This window comes from Olea europaea, chromosome 3, assembly GCF_002742605.1.
Source record: "Olea europaea var. sylvestris chromosome 3, O_europaea_v1, whole genome shotgun sequence".
Lineage (NCBI taxonomy): Eukaryota > Viridiplantae > Streptophyta > Magnoliopsida > Lamiales > Oleaceae > Olea > Olea europaea.
In genome coordinates, this window is record NC_036239.1 from 14,230,679 (window position 1) to 14,247,531 (window position 16,853).

Sequence of the window (16,853 nt, forward strand, 5' to 3'; positions counted from 1 at the left end):
ATATAAAATTCTATGAGTTATTTCAAAGTTAATAGTTCCCATGATATTGGATGTTTCGATGACACCCATTTTTTATTATGTTATCTTGGACATTAGTTTCCTCTTGCTTTTCGCGTTGTAATGTGGTTTTTTAATGTTTCAGAAAACATGTCAACCAAGTATTGAAGAAGTTTTTGGAATGTTTTGTTTTGTAGGTTGTTTTTCACATTTTCACTTTGAAATAAATATGATTATTTCGCGAAATGCCAAAAGAGGATATTGTAAAGTCTATTTTGTAATTGGCATTTTACAAGATAAAAATCATAATTTATTAGAATTGTATTAGGACTTAGTTATATTGCAGTCAAAGCCCAAATATGTTTAGAATATTCCAAGATGTGATAAACATAGTTTGGGGTTGATAGAGTCCAAACACAAGTCAAAGAATCCAAGAACTAAATCGAGATTCGGACTTGAAGAAGTTAATATAGAGTAAGACACAATCTGGCTAGCCTGTTGCCCAGCCAGCTGATGAAACGTACGTTGCAATTGAAGTTTTGAAACCCACATGAGATTGAATCAAACCCTAGAAAGCCAAGAAATCAAAATTTTAATTTTGATCCACAAATATTGAACAAAGCAACCAACAAATCCCAAAAATAGGTTGACCTCTTGATCACAAGACTTGAAGTTGAATGCCACATGAAAATAGATCTTGATAAGTACGGTAAATTAGCTTAGTCAAGAACAAGAAGAAAGCAATTTGTCTCTATATTGAATATATGATAAAAGTTGTTTACAATGTAAAATAATGATTTCTCTACATAAAGAACTCATAAAACCCTAGTCTAAATGAAAAAGAATCCTAAAAGATTACAAAAGTTACCAAAAAAGAGTTTTAACTTAATTAAAAGATTTCATGGAAAATTGGAAAAATCACGTCAAGTTTAATCTATGCGACTACATTGCGTAACTCTATGTTGTCGTATAGAGTACTCTCAAACACCCAGCTAGTTATCTACATAGGTGCATGCGACCACGGCATGAGTGAGCTATGTGGTCGCATAGCTTAGTTTTCCAACCTCTTCTTCCGTTACTTGTATCACATTGATTCAACTAGTTTCAGCTCCCGAGCCAATATGAAACTTGTTCCGCCAAGATCGATGTTTCATCCATCATAGCTTGAATGACCAATATTATCACTTCTTTGACCCCTTTTCCTCGCAACCGAATCATCGATCCTTCTTCGACAATAAATGGATCCTCATCTGGATTTGTATTTGTTGCCTTCATTCCATAGATCACATCATCCGCTCCCTCTTCGAAAGTGTTCGACCTCGAATTTGTACTTGCATCAAAGAGAAAAAGATCAAACACATTGAAGATAGCTGAAACATTAGACTCACCAGGAAGATCCAGCTTGTAGGCATTGTCATTAATCCTTTTAAGAACTTGAAATGGACCATCTCTCCCTAACTACGACTTTGATTTCTTTTGTTTTGGAAAGCGATCATTTCTCAAGTGTACCCAAATACAATCACTGGGTTCAAATGTAACGCTCTTCCAACCCTTGTTTACTTGCAATGCATAGTGCTTATTTTTCTTTCCAATTTGTATCCTTACATTTTCATGAAGTGATTTCACCAATTAAGCCTTCTTCTTTCTATCTAAACTACCACATTCATTAATAGGTAAAGGATTTAAATCTAAAGATATCAATGAATTAAAACTATATACAATTTTTAACGACGAACAAAAAGTAGTAGAATGTGTGGTCCTATTATATGCAAAATGAATAATAGTAAGCAATCTTTCCAACTCTTCATATTTTTATTAAGTATAGTGCGTAGCAATGGTATCATGGTCCTATTAACTACCTTAGTTTGCCCATCGATTTGTGGGTGACTAGTTGTAGAAAATAATAACTTTGTGCATAACTTATTCCACAAAACTCTCCAAAATTGACTAAGGAATTTGACGTCCCCATCCGATACAATGCTCCTAAAAATCCCATGTAAACACACTACTTTCTTAAAGAATATATCCGCTATATTGGTGGCATCATCAGTTTTATGGCATAGAATGAAATGTAGCATTTTACTAAATCTATTTACCACCACAAATATCGAATCTTGTCCTTTCTTAGTCCTAGATAAACCTAAATATTGACTTGATTGTTCTTCCTGCTTGATTTTGAATCGTCTCGTTCTGACATCCAAAATCTAAAGTAATATATGCCACATGTGTATACGCCGTGTATCACTCAAATTGGCTTTTTCCCTCAAGACTTATAATTTTAAAAGACTCAAGAAAGAAGCAAAAAGAATTGGACACCTTTGAACAGGAACTGTTAATTAATTCAAGAAAGTGGTTCCCATATTTAAGGTAAGACAAGACTGAAATATAGATCTCTATACTTTTTTCTGTTTGACTCTAAAAAAATGAAATTAAACGCTATTGGTAATTTTTGAAATTTTTTTTGGATTATTTTTTGAATTTTTTTGCTTGAAAATTCAACTATGAAATTAACAAAACAAACGAAATTAATTTGGATACTAAATTAGCCCAAAAACAACTTTTGAAATTTCTTTTTTCTTTTTTTTTTTTTTAGTATTTTTATGGATTGAAAACTCAATAAGAACGAGGAATGCAAAGAACACAAAGATAAAGGAAAACAAAAGACTCAATGAAAAAAGAAAGGAATATAACCTTTGTTTTTGGAGCCTAAACTCTGATACTAATTGGTGCGAAGCCATGTAGCGATTGAAGCTACGAATCCCTTACGAAATTTATTCAAATCCAAAAAGCCAAGAAATTAAAGTTTTGAGTTTAATCCACAAATATTGAACCAAACAACAGACAAATCACCGAGACGACAAATCACCGAGAATAGGTTGACCTCTTGATCACAAGATTTGAAAATCTCACCCAGAATGTTTGAACATCACAAGAAATAAATCTTGATATGTTAGGTAAATTAGTTCAATGGAGAACAGGAAGAAAGCAATTTGCATCTCAATTAAACATATGATAAAAGTTGTTTACAATGTAGAATAATGAATCCTCTATATAGTGAACCCATAAAACCCTAGTCTAGAAGAAAAGGAATCCTAAAAGATTACAAAAATTACCAAAAGAAGAGTTTTAACTTAATTAAAAGATTTTGCAAAAAATTGGAAAATCACGTCAAGTTTACTCCATACGGCCGCATAGAGTACTCTCAAATCCCCAGCTATTTTTCTGCACAGGTGTATGCGACCGCATGCATGAATCATGCGGTCGCATAGCTTAGTTTTCCAGCCTCTTCGTCTGTTGCTTGTATCACGTGGATCCAACTAGTTTTGACTCTCAAGCCCAACATGACACTTATTCCTTTACTCATCAAGATCGACATTTCATCGATTGTAGCTTGAACGAGCAAACTCATCACTTCTTTGACCCTCTTTGCTCGCGATCAAGTCGTTGGCCCTTCTTTAACAATCAATGGATCTTTACTTGGTGTTGTATTCATTGCCTTCTATGGACCACATCATCGGTGCTCGAGCGAAAGAAGCAGAATACATGTTGCCCGTCTAGCGCTAGACTGACACTCAAGCGACAAGTGCATTACTCACCTGTATTTAGACAAGCGCTTGAACAATAGTGTTACGAGACAGAATCTTGTTTGTTTTAAAACACGTGATGTCATCCATATTTCATTCCAAATGTTTTTCCCTATAAATATATAACTCCATGGATGTCCAAAGTGTGTTGAATCATCTCATTCCATAGAGATCGTTCCTTGAAGATCCTAGCCATCGATCTTTAGATTCAACCATCATATCATTGTGTTTATAATATCTTTCCAAGCCAAGATATTTCTTTGAACCATAAATTATTCCTCATTATCTACCTTCTCTTTTAAGCAACGTTGATGGGAACCTTGTTGGATATACATCTTATGAATTTTATTGTGTACCTTCTGAGATATGTCCATCTCAGTAATATTCCTTAAAATCTGACTAAGAATAAATATGAATACCAAGTGTTAAATCACCAATGTTTAAGGAACTTGAGCAATTAATGTGATACTTAAAGTGAACTACACTGGACAGTAGACTTAGCGTAAGTATGTATGTCAATCGGCTAAATAATATGATGAAATGATCAAGAGCAAGGACCACTGGAAAAGAGGCTTTCCATCCTTTCTTTAAATTATGGTAAAGACCTAGAGTCAGTGTGTAGGTCATCGGCAAAATAACTTTTTGGAAGCATGGGTCTCAAAATTATGGTAATCTGAAACAATAATTTTAATTTAAAAAAAAAAGGTAGATCAAGAAGTATTTTCCTCTTAATTGGATTCTACAGGAGTTATCGACTTCAACGTTTTGGTGTATTTGTCACTCTGATCATCAAAGTTGTAGTGGAGTACACTAGAAGGCTCGAGAGAGATAAATCCATGTTTGAGATCCATTTTTAAATTATAAATATATTTTTAAATAGTGATTTTTTGAAGAATGTGCGATTAAAATAAGTAAAAAAATTTGAATTTACATATAAAATTATTCTACATGAGAATATGTAGTTGAAAATGAATGTTTAATAAAATGGAGCCCAAACAGGTACTAAAGTTCTATACTTCTATCTTTGAGATAACTCGATAACCAGTGTGTTGTGTTGAAGTGCTACAAGTTGTGCTGATAGTGGTGATGGGGTGCCACAACCGTTTGATCTTCAAGCAAAAGATTCACATCTCAGCATTCTTAAAAAAAAAAAAAAAAATATATATATATATATATAATTTTTTCTAATTGATTTTGTTATAATTACTGGGCAAGCTATAAAAAATAAAAAAATAAGCCAGATTTTTGTGATGTATTGAGTAGTGTAGAGTCCCGAATTTTTAACATTTAATATTATATGATATACAATTAAGAATATATATATTACTTGTTAGTGCGGATAAGTCAAGTCCAAGTCAAAGTAGAAAAAGATTCTTATCTTAACTATAAACAAAGGGTAATTATATCAATACAACAATTTTTTATACATGCACCACATTTTAATTACAGACAATGTTATATGTACATAAATTTTTCATCTAATCTTTTACCTACCACTCACAATGGGGTGAAGACCACATTTGGAAATTTTTATATTCACGCGAATCCGTATGCATTGTGAGAGGTGAGGGGGGGGAACTTTCGATACATTCTATTCGGTACAAATAAAATTATTCTTTAATTACAAGAACGGTTTTCAAATTATTTGTTAGTGGGGTATAAGTTATGTCCAAGTTAAAGTAGAAAAAGATTCTTATCTTGACTATGAAAAAGGGTAATTATATTAACACAACAATTTTTTATATATGCACCAAATTTTAATTATAATAAAGGTTTTCAATTTTTGCATACTTTTGCTTTTATATCGTCAACTTTTTTCTCATTATATTGTTATTTTTAACCTTTATATAATTAACATGCTACATCTTTAATCACGATTTTTATCCAAATATTCTACTGACGTGTATTAAAAAGAGGGGCAAATATCTTGTTCAACTTTTGTATCAATTATTTATTTCGATATTTAAACATACGAGAGATAAATATGTCTTTTTGGTCCTCATAACAAACATCTTGAATGAAAATCGTCTATATAGACAAGATGTGAAAATCAATATAGGGTCAATGATTAAAAAAAAAAATTAAAGAAAAGTTGAGAACTTAAATGTGAAAATAAGAAAAGTTAATAATACTCATTGTAATTAAAATGTGTCTGTAACAAAAATTGTGGTGCGAATATATAATAAATTTAAAAAATATATATATTCCAAATATTCCTCCCTATTGGGGTTGCAACCTCAGTTTAGAAGTTAAAATTAAGAGTAATAATATTTCGTCTCGTTGCAACCTCAGTTTAGATGGCGTCAATGTAACACTAAATAATAAGTGGAATTAAATGACTTATTAATTTTACCTTTCAATTAGTCTATCATCTAACGTTGTTTAGATTGAGAATGCAAGCCCCATGGAGCTACATAGTATTGCTCTAGAATTAAATGTTATGTACATTGCGTTATTAATGTGCCTGCTACCAATTTCGTTGCCTAAAATATTTAAATTTTCTTGCTTATTGCTATTTTCATTGCCAATTAAATGTTTAGTTGGTTGACATACACGTTCACTGTAATAAGATCATTTCATGGCCATATAATTTAAAAATATTTGGATTTCTTAGTTAAATAAAAGAAAATCTGAAATGTGTTACATACTAATATCTACACCATGCATGTATGTTTTAAAATTGGTAGAATACATTATAATGTGTGGGATAAATAACTATAGTTTTATTCATTATCGTTGACAGTAATCTATTCTATGATAGTTAGTTAGTAATTTGATTTCCTTTTTGTCTTGTTTAAATTTTAATACATAATGGCATGTCAACTGGTAGCGATTCATATATTTGTTATAAAAATAGAAAATGTACTTGACTCTCAAAATTCAAAAGATCAATTTCTATTGTAACTTTATAAAATAGAAAATGTGATTGACTCTCAAAATTAAAAAGATCAAACTTATTCTCTGATCTTTAGCCCTTGTTTGAGCCTCATTTTTTTGGGAAGAATGAAATTTTGAATAGTGTATTGATGGAAAATGTATGGTTAAAAAATAAGAAAAAGTTTTGAATTTGCATGTAGTATTATTTTATTGAAAAATGGGTTGCTGAAATTATGTCAAAATACTGTTGAAAAATGTATTTTTCTAAAAGAATGGAGCTCAAACAAGCCCTAATAAGATTGAATTTAATAAATTATGAATCTCAATACAAATATTTCTTAAACTAAACAAATTATATTTAAAATAATTGATCGTTGACATATAAAAAAATACTAAATAGAAGTAAAGAGAAATTAATAAGTGTTTCTTTAAAAAGATAAAATCAAAATAGATAGTATAAAAATTTTAATCTCTAAATATAAAGGTGTTCTATTATACGCAACATACTTCTCATAAAATTAAGAATCTCTTGAAGATATTTTCAACGACTCTACCATGATGGTCAAATTAAACTACACTCAAGTTATGAAGCGCTATGAGATTTAGAAGAAAAATTAAAAATAACATTAAAAAATAAAACCCCAAAAAAATATATAAAAACGGTAATAATTGAATAAATAAAATGTGAATTTTTTTATAAAGCACAAGTATAATTCGCTTCGTAGTTTTTTCGTGAAGTATCAAAGCTATTAGCATGGAGTACTAAATCGAACAATATAATAAACAAAATTTCTTCTTTATTACTATCTTCAAAATTGCCATTAAAATTCTTCTTTATACAATAAACAAAATTTCTTCTCTCTATCCGTATCTATCATTATCTGTATCGACCAACTAACAAAACCCCAAATCCAATCATCCCAAAATTCACAAAATCTAGTTGAAATCTTAGATGTTAATGCTACGTCATCAGTATCGCCTAGCAAACACGTTAAAATTGAGACACATCTAAGCAACCAAGTAAAAATGGGTTTAATAACGTACACAAGGAGAAATACTTCGTTGAGAAGAGATTTTGATACATGTATAAATATCAATTTTGCATTCAACTGTACATAATTGTGGTTTCAACGATCCCTGAATTGGCAATTTTTGTAACCAAGTCCGTCTGGTCTACTTCAGCTGAATAGTAGGGCGCTATATTTGGCAGCTCTCAATTACTTGAACTGCTCATTTATTGCATAAAATGACAACTGGAGTCGATGGCAAGCAAACAGAGATAGTTGTCACTTTTATAACTGCATCCAAACCACCAAATCATGCAACTTCATGCCGTCAAATATGAGGGCTTCACCTTCTGTCTTCAGCTTTCAGTTTGCAGCAGATTCATTTTTCATGTGTTGCTCTACTATTGGGGGTAAGAGAAGAGCAAGTCTTGTTTTGTATCTAGCAATTCGCTGGAGCCTTTCTTCTCTTAGCCTGCAAAATAGGCACCAACATATTGCCTTAGGTTGGAATGGGAAGTAACTTAGAATAGGATATTTAAATTTTTTTAACTTGTTGAAAATTATGTGAAAAGTATTTCAAGACACGAGAGTCAATTACCGTGATCTAACCCTCTTAGCCCGCTTGACATGTCTTTGCAACAGGTCTTTTGTAGATATATCCTCAACAGACTCTACGTCCTGAAATAGAGTGAGGAAAATTACGCATCTCTTTAACGTACAGAATAGCAAATTGCAGTTAGATGTGCAAAGAAGAAAACAGTACAAAGGTAACTTAAAACTGTCATATTGCCACAAGATGTCCAGGTACTTTTCAAAGTATAAAAGATAACCATAATGCAACCAATATCGAAGAGAGCAATGTGATAAATGCAATAGCATAGTCAACCCACACAACGCAGCAAAACATACTGATGGGTGCAGCTACAGGAACTCCACTTGTTTCACTTATTCACATCTACCCTTTTTACAGAGCCATTGCCCGATGTACCCATTGAAAACCAATGATCTCCCAATATCTTGTCCAGTGAAGACCTAGCATTTACTAGCAGCATAATTTTAGAGCAGTAAAAACCAACATCAATCAGAAGATCGAACTTCGTCCAGAACCTGTTTCCATCTCCAGAAGCATTTCCCATCTCTCTGTGTCCTCTTTCCCAGTCTCCCTCATCTCCTCCCATTGACAGTTCGTTGGCGTCATCAACTTTGAATATTATGGTTAGCCTTTTCTCTCTGTTTCATTTTTCTTTTAGGGTTCCAAATATTGCAAAAATGGGTTCATGTCGGCTCCATGTTCAAATAAGAAAAAGAACGTGGCAACTGGTGTATTTGACATGTGTTCTATGTAACAACAGTCCAATGGCTAACAAGAAACATAGTTAAAACATCTTTATGTCCAACAAGACCCCATTAGAGTTGTCTCAATGAAGGTTGAATAAAAACTTTTACCATAAAAATCGAACCTAGTCAAGAACGTAGGGTCATTTGGGTCCCTTTCTATCAAAGTCTCAAAACTAGAGTCAAATTGAAAATTCTATCAAACATAATTAAATAATTCATCATGTGCAGTCTCCTAGCTAGGGTCAAATTGGACAAAGTTTGGATATGTTAAGCCCCGTTCTATATGTCCATTAGACTGCCAAGTTGCAATTTACTTAAAACAATAAAGAAAAAGACGTGCATCTTTGTCATGCAGTATAACTGTAAAATATAGACAAATCTGATTCAAGACATACAACATTTTTACAACTTTGGTTCTGAATCTTTTGATTACTAGTTGAACCAACCAGTGTACTGTATTTTTCATTCCAATTCCATTTTTAAGGTCATCCAACACCGTTGGTGACCCAAATGCCATCCAAGTGTATTAGGAATTATACGTTGTGTCATGTGCCATGATAGGAAATTTTAGAACTAGAACCAAAGTTTTAAATTCCTTTGCCATGTTCACATGGAGAACATATCTTATATATAAATGGATTCATCTAATGGTTGTTTTCATTTATATTACTCTCAACTCTTGACAGGATACAAAGATTTTGATGTCCTGCAAATGTCACGAGTTCATTCTCTCCACTGAAACTAAGGCCCTGTTTGAGCCTCATTATTTAAAAAATAAAAGAAAAAAGAGAAGGAAGAAAAAAAGAGCTCATTTTTCCTCAAACTCATATTCAACCACACATTCTTCCAATAAAATACTTTTATGCGTAAACTCAAAAACTTTTTTTACCTTTTAATCACACATTCTCAAAAAAATCATTACAAAAATGGGGCTCAACACACCCTAAATTTACAAACCTCTATTACTTAGCACAAAAATAAGAGAGCCAGAGATGCAAGATGCAAAGCACCCACTTGGAAGAAAACATTATATTCCTTTTAGACACCAACAATTTGAGATGTTATGGATATATAACATTTTATTCGTGGGAACATGATCTTTCATGTCAAATTGTTTTAAGCCATTTTAAATTTTCCTTTAAATGAAATCTTTTAAATTATACTGTGAGTTCGCTTTACCAATTGAGCATAAAATATTATCGAGGCAATAACCATAAAAATAGCAGTGGACAACTAGTCTAATGACTCACATTATAAATTTAAAATAATGGTCTCAAAAGACATTCTGTTTACTTGCATGATATTATGCCCCCGTTTGGCCCCCATTAAATTCTATTCCATTATATTTCATTTTCTCTCGATTATTTTCAACCACACAATTTTCTATAAAATAATATTACACTTAAATCGAAAACTTTTCTTTCTTTTTCAACCATTTATTTTTCAAAAAAACACTATTCCACCCATTTTCATTTTCATAAAATGGGGGGCCAAACAGGAGCTATATTATTATGTATATAAACGGCTTTCTCTTGGTATGCACATGGATAAAATTAAAGAGTTGATATTATGACTTAAAACTCAGAAATCGACCACAGGTTCAAAAACCAGAATACCATGAACCTAAATTACTAGTACTAGCCATATAGAATTTGTTTCACAAAAATTAATGGTTTCTATTTTATGTAACAGAACTTTAACAAGTTTCAGAAAAAGAGTGAATGATTCCGAAGACAATGATATTGATTTCTAATACGAACCTTTTCTTCCTCTTCTTCATCACCTTCCTTCCTCCCAGGAGAATCTGAATGTTGTGCAGCTACTGGCAGAGGTCTGGGAAGACACTTCATGACATCTTGGTACTGAGGCTGCAAAAGAATTGCAAATATGAATCAAAATATTAATCGAAAAGCAAAAAATCACTCCATAAACGAGAGAGAAATACTCCTTTACACTAGTAGAATGTTTCTCACAAATATGTATGCAATTACACAAGTGCAAGCGCAAACAGAAGAGATGAGAACATTATTGAAAGATTCAAAACTGTAGCTGAAAGAGAGTATGCGAATGTCAATATCCATGGCCCATGAGTAATTGTTGGAAACAAAGTTAGATTGACTTCAACTTGGAGCAAAAAAAACAAATCCTACTATCCTAGAAACATGGTCCGGTTATCTATTTATTTAAGAACACCTTAGCCCAATTATTTAGGCCCAAGCCCATAAGCCAATTCACAAATTACCCTTGAAATTTATTTTTTTTATGAAATAGGGCAGTAAGCATGGAGGGGGACTGTCCCACCCTGCCTTAAGTGGGGATTAGGACAGGAAAATCCCTAGCAGGGAACATGGCACCTCGCCCCATTGCCATCCATATCTCGCCTCGTAAACATATTTGTAGCACAGAGGTAGAGGTGAGGGTGAGGTGTTGGCACAGCAACGGCAATTGCAGGTTTATGATTAGAATTTTCTTGAACTTGAATACTTATCGAAACTTCAAGAAACCTATACAATAAAACCCTTATTACGTTTCCTACAATATTTAAACTTGAAAGTCTTCCATATATTATCTCTACTAGGATTCCCATCACAATGACAGTAGCACGATGTGGAATGAGATGGCCAACATGAAGTGTACTCAAGTGTATGAACAGGGATAAATGATAATGTTAGAGTTACTATAGAGAATCGTGTTATCAAAAAGAGTGATTATTTTAGGTTTTTAGGTTCGATTACTGAAAGGAAGGTGGAGTTTTGAAGAAGATATTATGCACAGATTTTGCAAAACATCAAGGGCATAGAATACAAGAACCCAGACACTGTAGGGTTGATTTTCCTATAACAGAGAATTCCTAACATTTGGATGAATAATTAAGATTTTGAACGGTCTTCAACAGATAGATCTCACATAACCATAGCTTTCAGTAGAAATTCAGTAACTGAGGCGTGAGCAAAAGGTGCATTTCTTACGATTCCATTCAATTACAGTGATCGATATGATGTAAAGCACAAAGCTTATCTGATTTCATTCTGTTCAACATTTCTGAACCTTAGGCTTATTGTACATGACAACTATTATAAAGAGTCTGTACGAAAGCAGTAAAAAGCATCATGTATGCATAATAAGAGAAGTGCTTTCAAGAGTCAAACCTGAGTTTCTTCTGGAAAACCATTTCTCAACCATGACCGGCAAAGGGTATAAATAGAAGCATTTTCAGATATTCTAACCTGCAACACGAAACAACCGTATATTAAGAATTATATACAAATAAAGTTGAGAATAAAATTCATAGTGTAAATTTGGCCAAGTGGCATAAATTTGAAATGTGTATCAAAATATAAAAATAATGTATTCAGATAAAAAAACGAGAAATATTTTAGTATGTTAAATGTAGATGAGTTATCCTGATAACATGAATACTTATGAGAGGATCCTTGTGCATCGTGTGATGGTTAATAACCAAATTCAAATAGAAATGAGATCTTTTGAGTAAATCGATGCAAAATTTAACATAATGATGAAAGATTAGCTCAAATCACAGACTCTGTATTGAGAGAGATTTTGAAAGAGACCAACAATCCAACGATATTCCATGATCAAGGGTTTACACACATACATATGTTAAATAGAATTTATCGGGATACTTAAGAGAGGATCCTTGTACATGGTGTGATGGTTAATTACCAAATTCCAATAGAAATGAAATCTTCCAAGTAAATCGATGCAAAATTTAACATAATGATGAAAGATTAGTTCACATCACAGAATTTGTATTGAGAGAGATATTGAAAGAGATCAACAATCCATCGATATTCCATGATCAAGGGTTTACACGCATGCATATGTTCAATAGAAAAAAATCTCTATTTGAAAAGGGCATCTTACTTATATATGTATTCACTTGCACACATTCATGCTGATGCAGAGCATATAATGACACATGGCATATTTGTTGGAGGATTATTTGTTTACCATTTATTTCTCGTTTCATCTATTATTTTCTTTATTTGCATTTATGTAAGGACTCTAAACTGTGTTCTTTAGCTATTTTTTAGTAAGCCCCGAAACTGAATGAGAAAAAGGACATTCTAAATTCCCAAAAATCATCTCTGCTATTCTTCTTTTTGCTGGGTCTTTTGCTGCAGGTTTGGTTTGAAGAATCCACTCCAGGAATGGATATATTTTTCCCTTTCTTCTTTGCACTTCTACGACATATGGTATCAAAGTTAGAGGTCCAATGTTTGAGTCAATGCTAGAGCATTTCCTTTTATTGGGTGTATAATGCAAGAACATGCTTGAAACGGAGGGTGGGCCCATAATCGCTATTTGGGAATGGCCCATTGGCGCCTTCCAAAGGGGTCCTTCAAAATAAGGCCCAAATGGAGTGCGCTTGAGGTGTATTCCCAGGCCTGGTTTTAGGTGGTGAATTGCACCTGCCCATCAGCTATAGCTTTTGGACAAAATAGTTGCATCTCCCTGCATCACATATCTATGTATATGTATGGGTGTGGGTACATGTACATACAATGTCATGAGCATTTACCTTTCGATCTCCAATAACCGTAATAGTGTCATCCCTAGTTCTATCCCTGCAGAAAAACATAGAAAACTAAGAGATTTGTGCGGAACTAATATAGATAATTGGAACCTTCGTAAAAACACGAGATCAACCAGAAATTGTAAGAGAGACAAAGAAAGATGGTGTAAAACATTACCTCAAATCTTTGTAGCCGTTATTTTCAGAGATAGTAGTTGAAGGACCAACCTGCATGCCCCAAAAAATGAAACATGAAAAACAATAGCAGCAGTAGTGTTATTATATATTAACAAATTCCTGCAGGAAATGATGCTTCCTGACAAATTTTCAATTAAATAATTAAATGTGGACTTAAAATGCAATTTCCAGAAGTCTGAAATTTTAACATAAAAAGGGAAATTTTGAATCTTCAATATCTTACTTGTACACAGCACAAATGCATCCCCACTTATGTGCACAAGCATTGAAGCTCTTTGAGCTTCAATTGAACACATCAACAAAATATTCCCCCCCCCCCCCCCCCCCAAAAAAAAATAAAATAAAATAAAATAATAAATTAAAAATTAAAAATTCTACTAACTCCAGGTTTGAAGATTTGGTTAGCATTATGATTTACAATTAGAGTACTTCTATAATTTCTATGATTCACAGAAACAGTTAACCAATTGTCCTTTCAATTTTTCTGCCCGTATCAGCCTCTCTCACTGTCATTCTTCTCCCTCTTTATTTCAATTGCTCTCACTTAATTCAGGTGAGAGATTCATACAGATACTCTCAGCATTAGTGATTCATACGGATAATTTCAGCATTAGTCTTCTTTATGTAATTTCCTTCTATATCTTTCATATCCATCACCAGTTTTTGTGAATATGTACTAGCTTTTGACATTATGCTAATTGATTGCTATGATATTCAACCAGAAACAAATCATGGAAAAAATGAGAAGACCAACTAGTAATGAAACTTAAAATTCACATAGAGCGTGTTAGTGGTGGCTAATGCTAAAAAAATAAGGTCCAATTGTGTGGCTAATTTTTAAGCATAAGCCACTCCAAACATGCTCATAGTCCTCCCCTTTGATGCTTTTCTTTTCTTTTATGCTTCAAACTAATGCTATCCAAACCATGGCTTATCATCCAAAGATATATAAGCAAATCCAACTACATAGCTTAGAGCCCATGACAATTTACCGCCACAGCCAGAAAACTTGCTCTCAAGTCTCAAAACGTTAGTACAGTAACTCAGTTGACTCAATTGGTTGCTGTCAGGTGAATGTATTATTTCAACCTTTTTATGTTTCTTCTTCATTCATATATGCTAAAGGCATTCATCATCTACCACTTTACCTAGCTATTACAGTTCAAAATAAATTGTTGATAAAACCAGGTCATTATGCATACAAATATGTAACATAAGTCTAATTGTATGCATGAAATGCTCTTGAGAATTTCTAAAACCCAATGACTCCAGATTAATGAAAATATGAATACAATAATTAACACAATGCCATATGAAAAGAATTCAGATTATTAATTCTCTCTGGAGTATTGAATTTGTAATGTTTTGTTTCTGATTTCATTCACTTTTATATGTCAAATCACATTTCTTTGACAATGACAAGTAATAAAGATTTTATGTGTTACTTATTTTGAGCAATTATTGTACTATAGATATGTCAAAGAGCGAGTTCTAATCCGAGGCTTTTTCCAAATTTGAAGATATCCCAAGCATGGCACAGCTTATACCTAGTTCAGTAAGACAAAGCTACAGAATCGCATATATTAAAATTTTATTCAATAACAAGAATTAATACATAAAAATAGACGAACCTTCAGGTGGTTTGTAGTAGATACGGGAATTCCTTTTACCGCATCTGTCACGACCCCGCCAGTAGCAGCGGAACTGGGACCAGACCCAAGGAGCGCGTGCTGCAAGTGAGTTGGCCTAAAATATCCTGAACTACCATGACCTAGATCTGCAGCAGAGAACACCAAGGGTGGCCTCGAGGTGGGTCGGGCCGCAGGCATTGTGACGGGTCTCGGAAGGAAACCCCGGCTGGAGGAGGCGATGGGGTAAAGCAGCTGTGAGGGGTCTTGTGGGCGAGGAAGGAGGTCGGATTGCGTTGGCCGGGGAACTAATTGAGCGTAACTGGGGTTGGGATTGGAGGGCAATTGTCTTGATGGGGATGAATAAAAGGGGTGAGGTTGGAGGTTGGTTGTTGGGGTGAGCGTGTGGGGATTAGGGGGTCTGGGGTAAGATAACAGGTGTCTTGTTGTTGAGACAGCGGAAGTGGCGGTAGAGGCGGAGGCGGAGGCGGAGGCGGCAGTGGTGGTGGGAGGATTGTCAGGTGGTGGAGGTGTGGTGGAAAGCGCCATGGGGATGGCGGCGAATTGTGGCGCGAGTGTTGTTTTTAGGGGGATAATTTTTGATTTTTTGGGCCGGGGGTAAGGGCCTATGTTGTGGCCCGGGGGAACAAGAATTGATTTTTGAGTCAAACCATTCGGATCTGTACGACACTAGAGGTAGGTGCGGGTCAGATCAAGTCGAGTCGGGTCGATTCGATCCGGTTTTAAAGAGAACCGAATCGAACCAAAATTTTCAGGTATATAGCAAATGGAACCGTCGGGTTCAAATATAATTATGGAACCGTTCGGGATCGGTTCAGTTCGGTTCGGTTCTGTACTATAATTAAATTTTTTAACATTTATAACAACATTATATAAATACAACTAATGATACATTCAATGGTTTTGAAATGTCAGAGACTTATAGACTATCTTATTCAAATGATCGCTATGGTCAAAACTTCGATCGGCAGAGGTCACAACGTTTGCCGACAATTGTATAGGTTTTGGAATGTCAGCGAAGTGCGAGAGTCGAGACAGCGTTATGCACTTTAGTGTAGGTATTTTGGGTTATTTAGTGGATTGGATTTTATTTGGCGAAATAAACAATAAAATGGATAATTGGGCCAAAAATTAAAAAATTAGAAATGAAAAAATTATTGGGCCAAAAATTTGGATTTAGAAATTGTTAGTTTTTAAATTTTTTAGAAAAAATTAAAATTAAAATAATTTGATTTATTCAATATAAAAAAAATTAAAAAGATTCGATTTTTATTCGATTTTTCGGTTCTTGATCTATAACGAGAATCGAACCGTACCCGTCGGTTCTCAATTCAGATACCCGTTCGGATATTTAATTTGACAAGAATCGTTCGATTCGGTTCGGGAGATTTGCCCAATCCTAACAATAACTGTTTGATAATAACGTTATCTTTAATCCTACATCAAAATTTGAGATAAATTCTAGGGAAAATGAATTGGAATGGCCACCATTAAAACACATTTTGTTCAACTAACCTTTGACCAAAATTATAAAAATAAAAAGAGTTTTAATTATTTAAAAGTGTCAAAAGATTTCGTTATCCTTAACTTGTAAAACAAAAATGAAAAAAGGATTGAAATTTTTCTCTAAACTTGCTAGAAGTGTTTGGATGGCAAGAAAATATTT

The 16,853-nt window shown here is 33.5% G+C and overlaps 1 protein-coding gene across 1 annotated transcript; it reads right to left on the reverse strand.

Annotated features, from left to right (window-relative positions):
- Window positions 1-7,376: 7,376 nt before the first annotated feature.
- Window positions 7,377-15,795, reverse strand: LOC111386933 (formin-like protein 6). Its single transcript, XM_023011438.1, has 7 exons — window positions 15,170-15,795; window positions 13,519-13,568; window positions 13,347-13,392; window positions 11,953-12,030; window positions 10,564-10,671; window positions 8,064-8,143; window positions 7,377-7,937 (listed from the first exon to the last, which is right to left on the reverse strand). Exons 1-7 carry the CDS (start codon window positions 15,713-15,715, stop codon window positions 7,829-7,831), a joined length of 1,017 nt encoding a protein of 338 aa, XP_022867206.1. The 5' UTR covers window positions 15,716-15,795; the 3' UTR covers window positions 7,377-7,828.
- Window positions 15,796-16,853: the final 1,058 nt, after the last annotated feature.

What these genes read in the sequence shown, in the direction of transcription:
- LOC111386933 (XM_023011438.1), bottom strand. Translation starts at nt 15,715, where the DNA reads ATGGCGCTTTCCACCACACCTCCACCACCTGACAATCCTCCCACCACC. An exon ending in AACGGCTACAAAGATTTGAG is followed by an intron (nt 13,393 to 13,518) that starts GTAATGTTTTAC and finishes GTTTTTCTGCAG; the next exon opens with GGATAGAACTAGGGATGACA. An exon ending in ATGAAGAAGAGGAAGAAAAG is followed by an intron (nt 8,144 to 10,563) that starts GTTCGTATTAGA and finishes ACTCTATTTCAG; the next exon opens with GACGTAGAGTCTGTTGAGGA.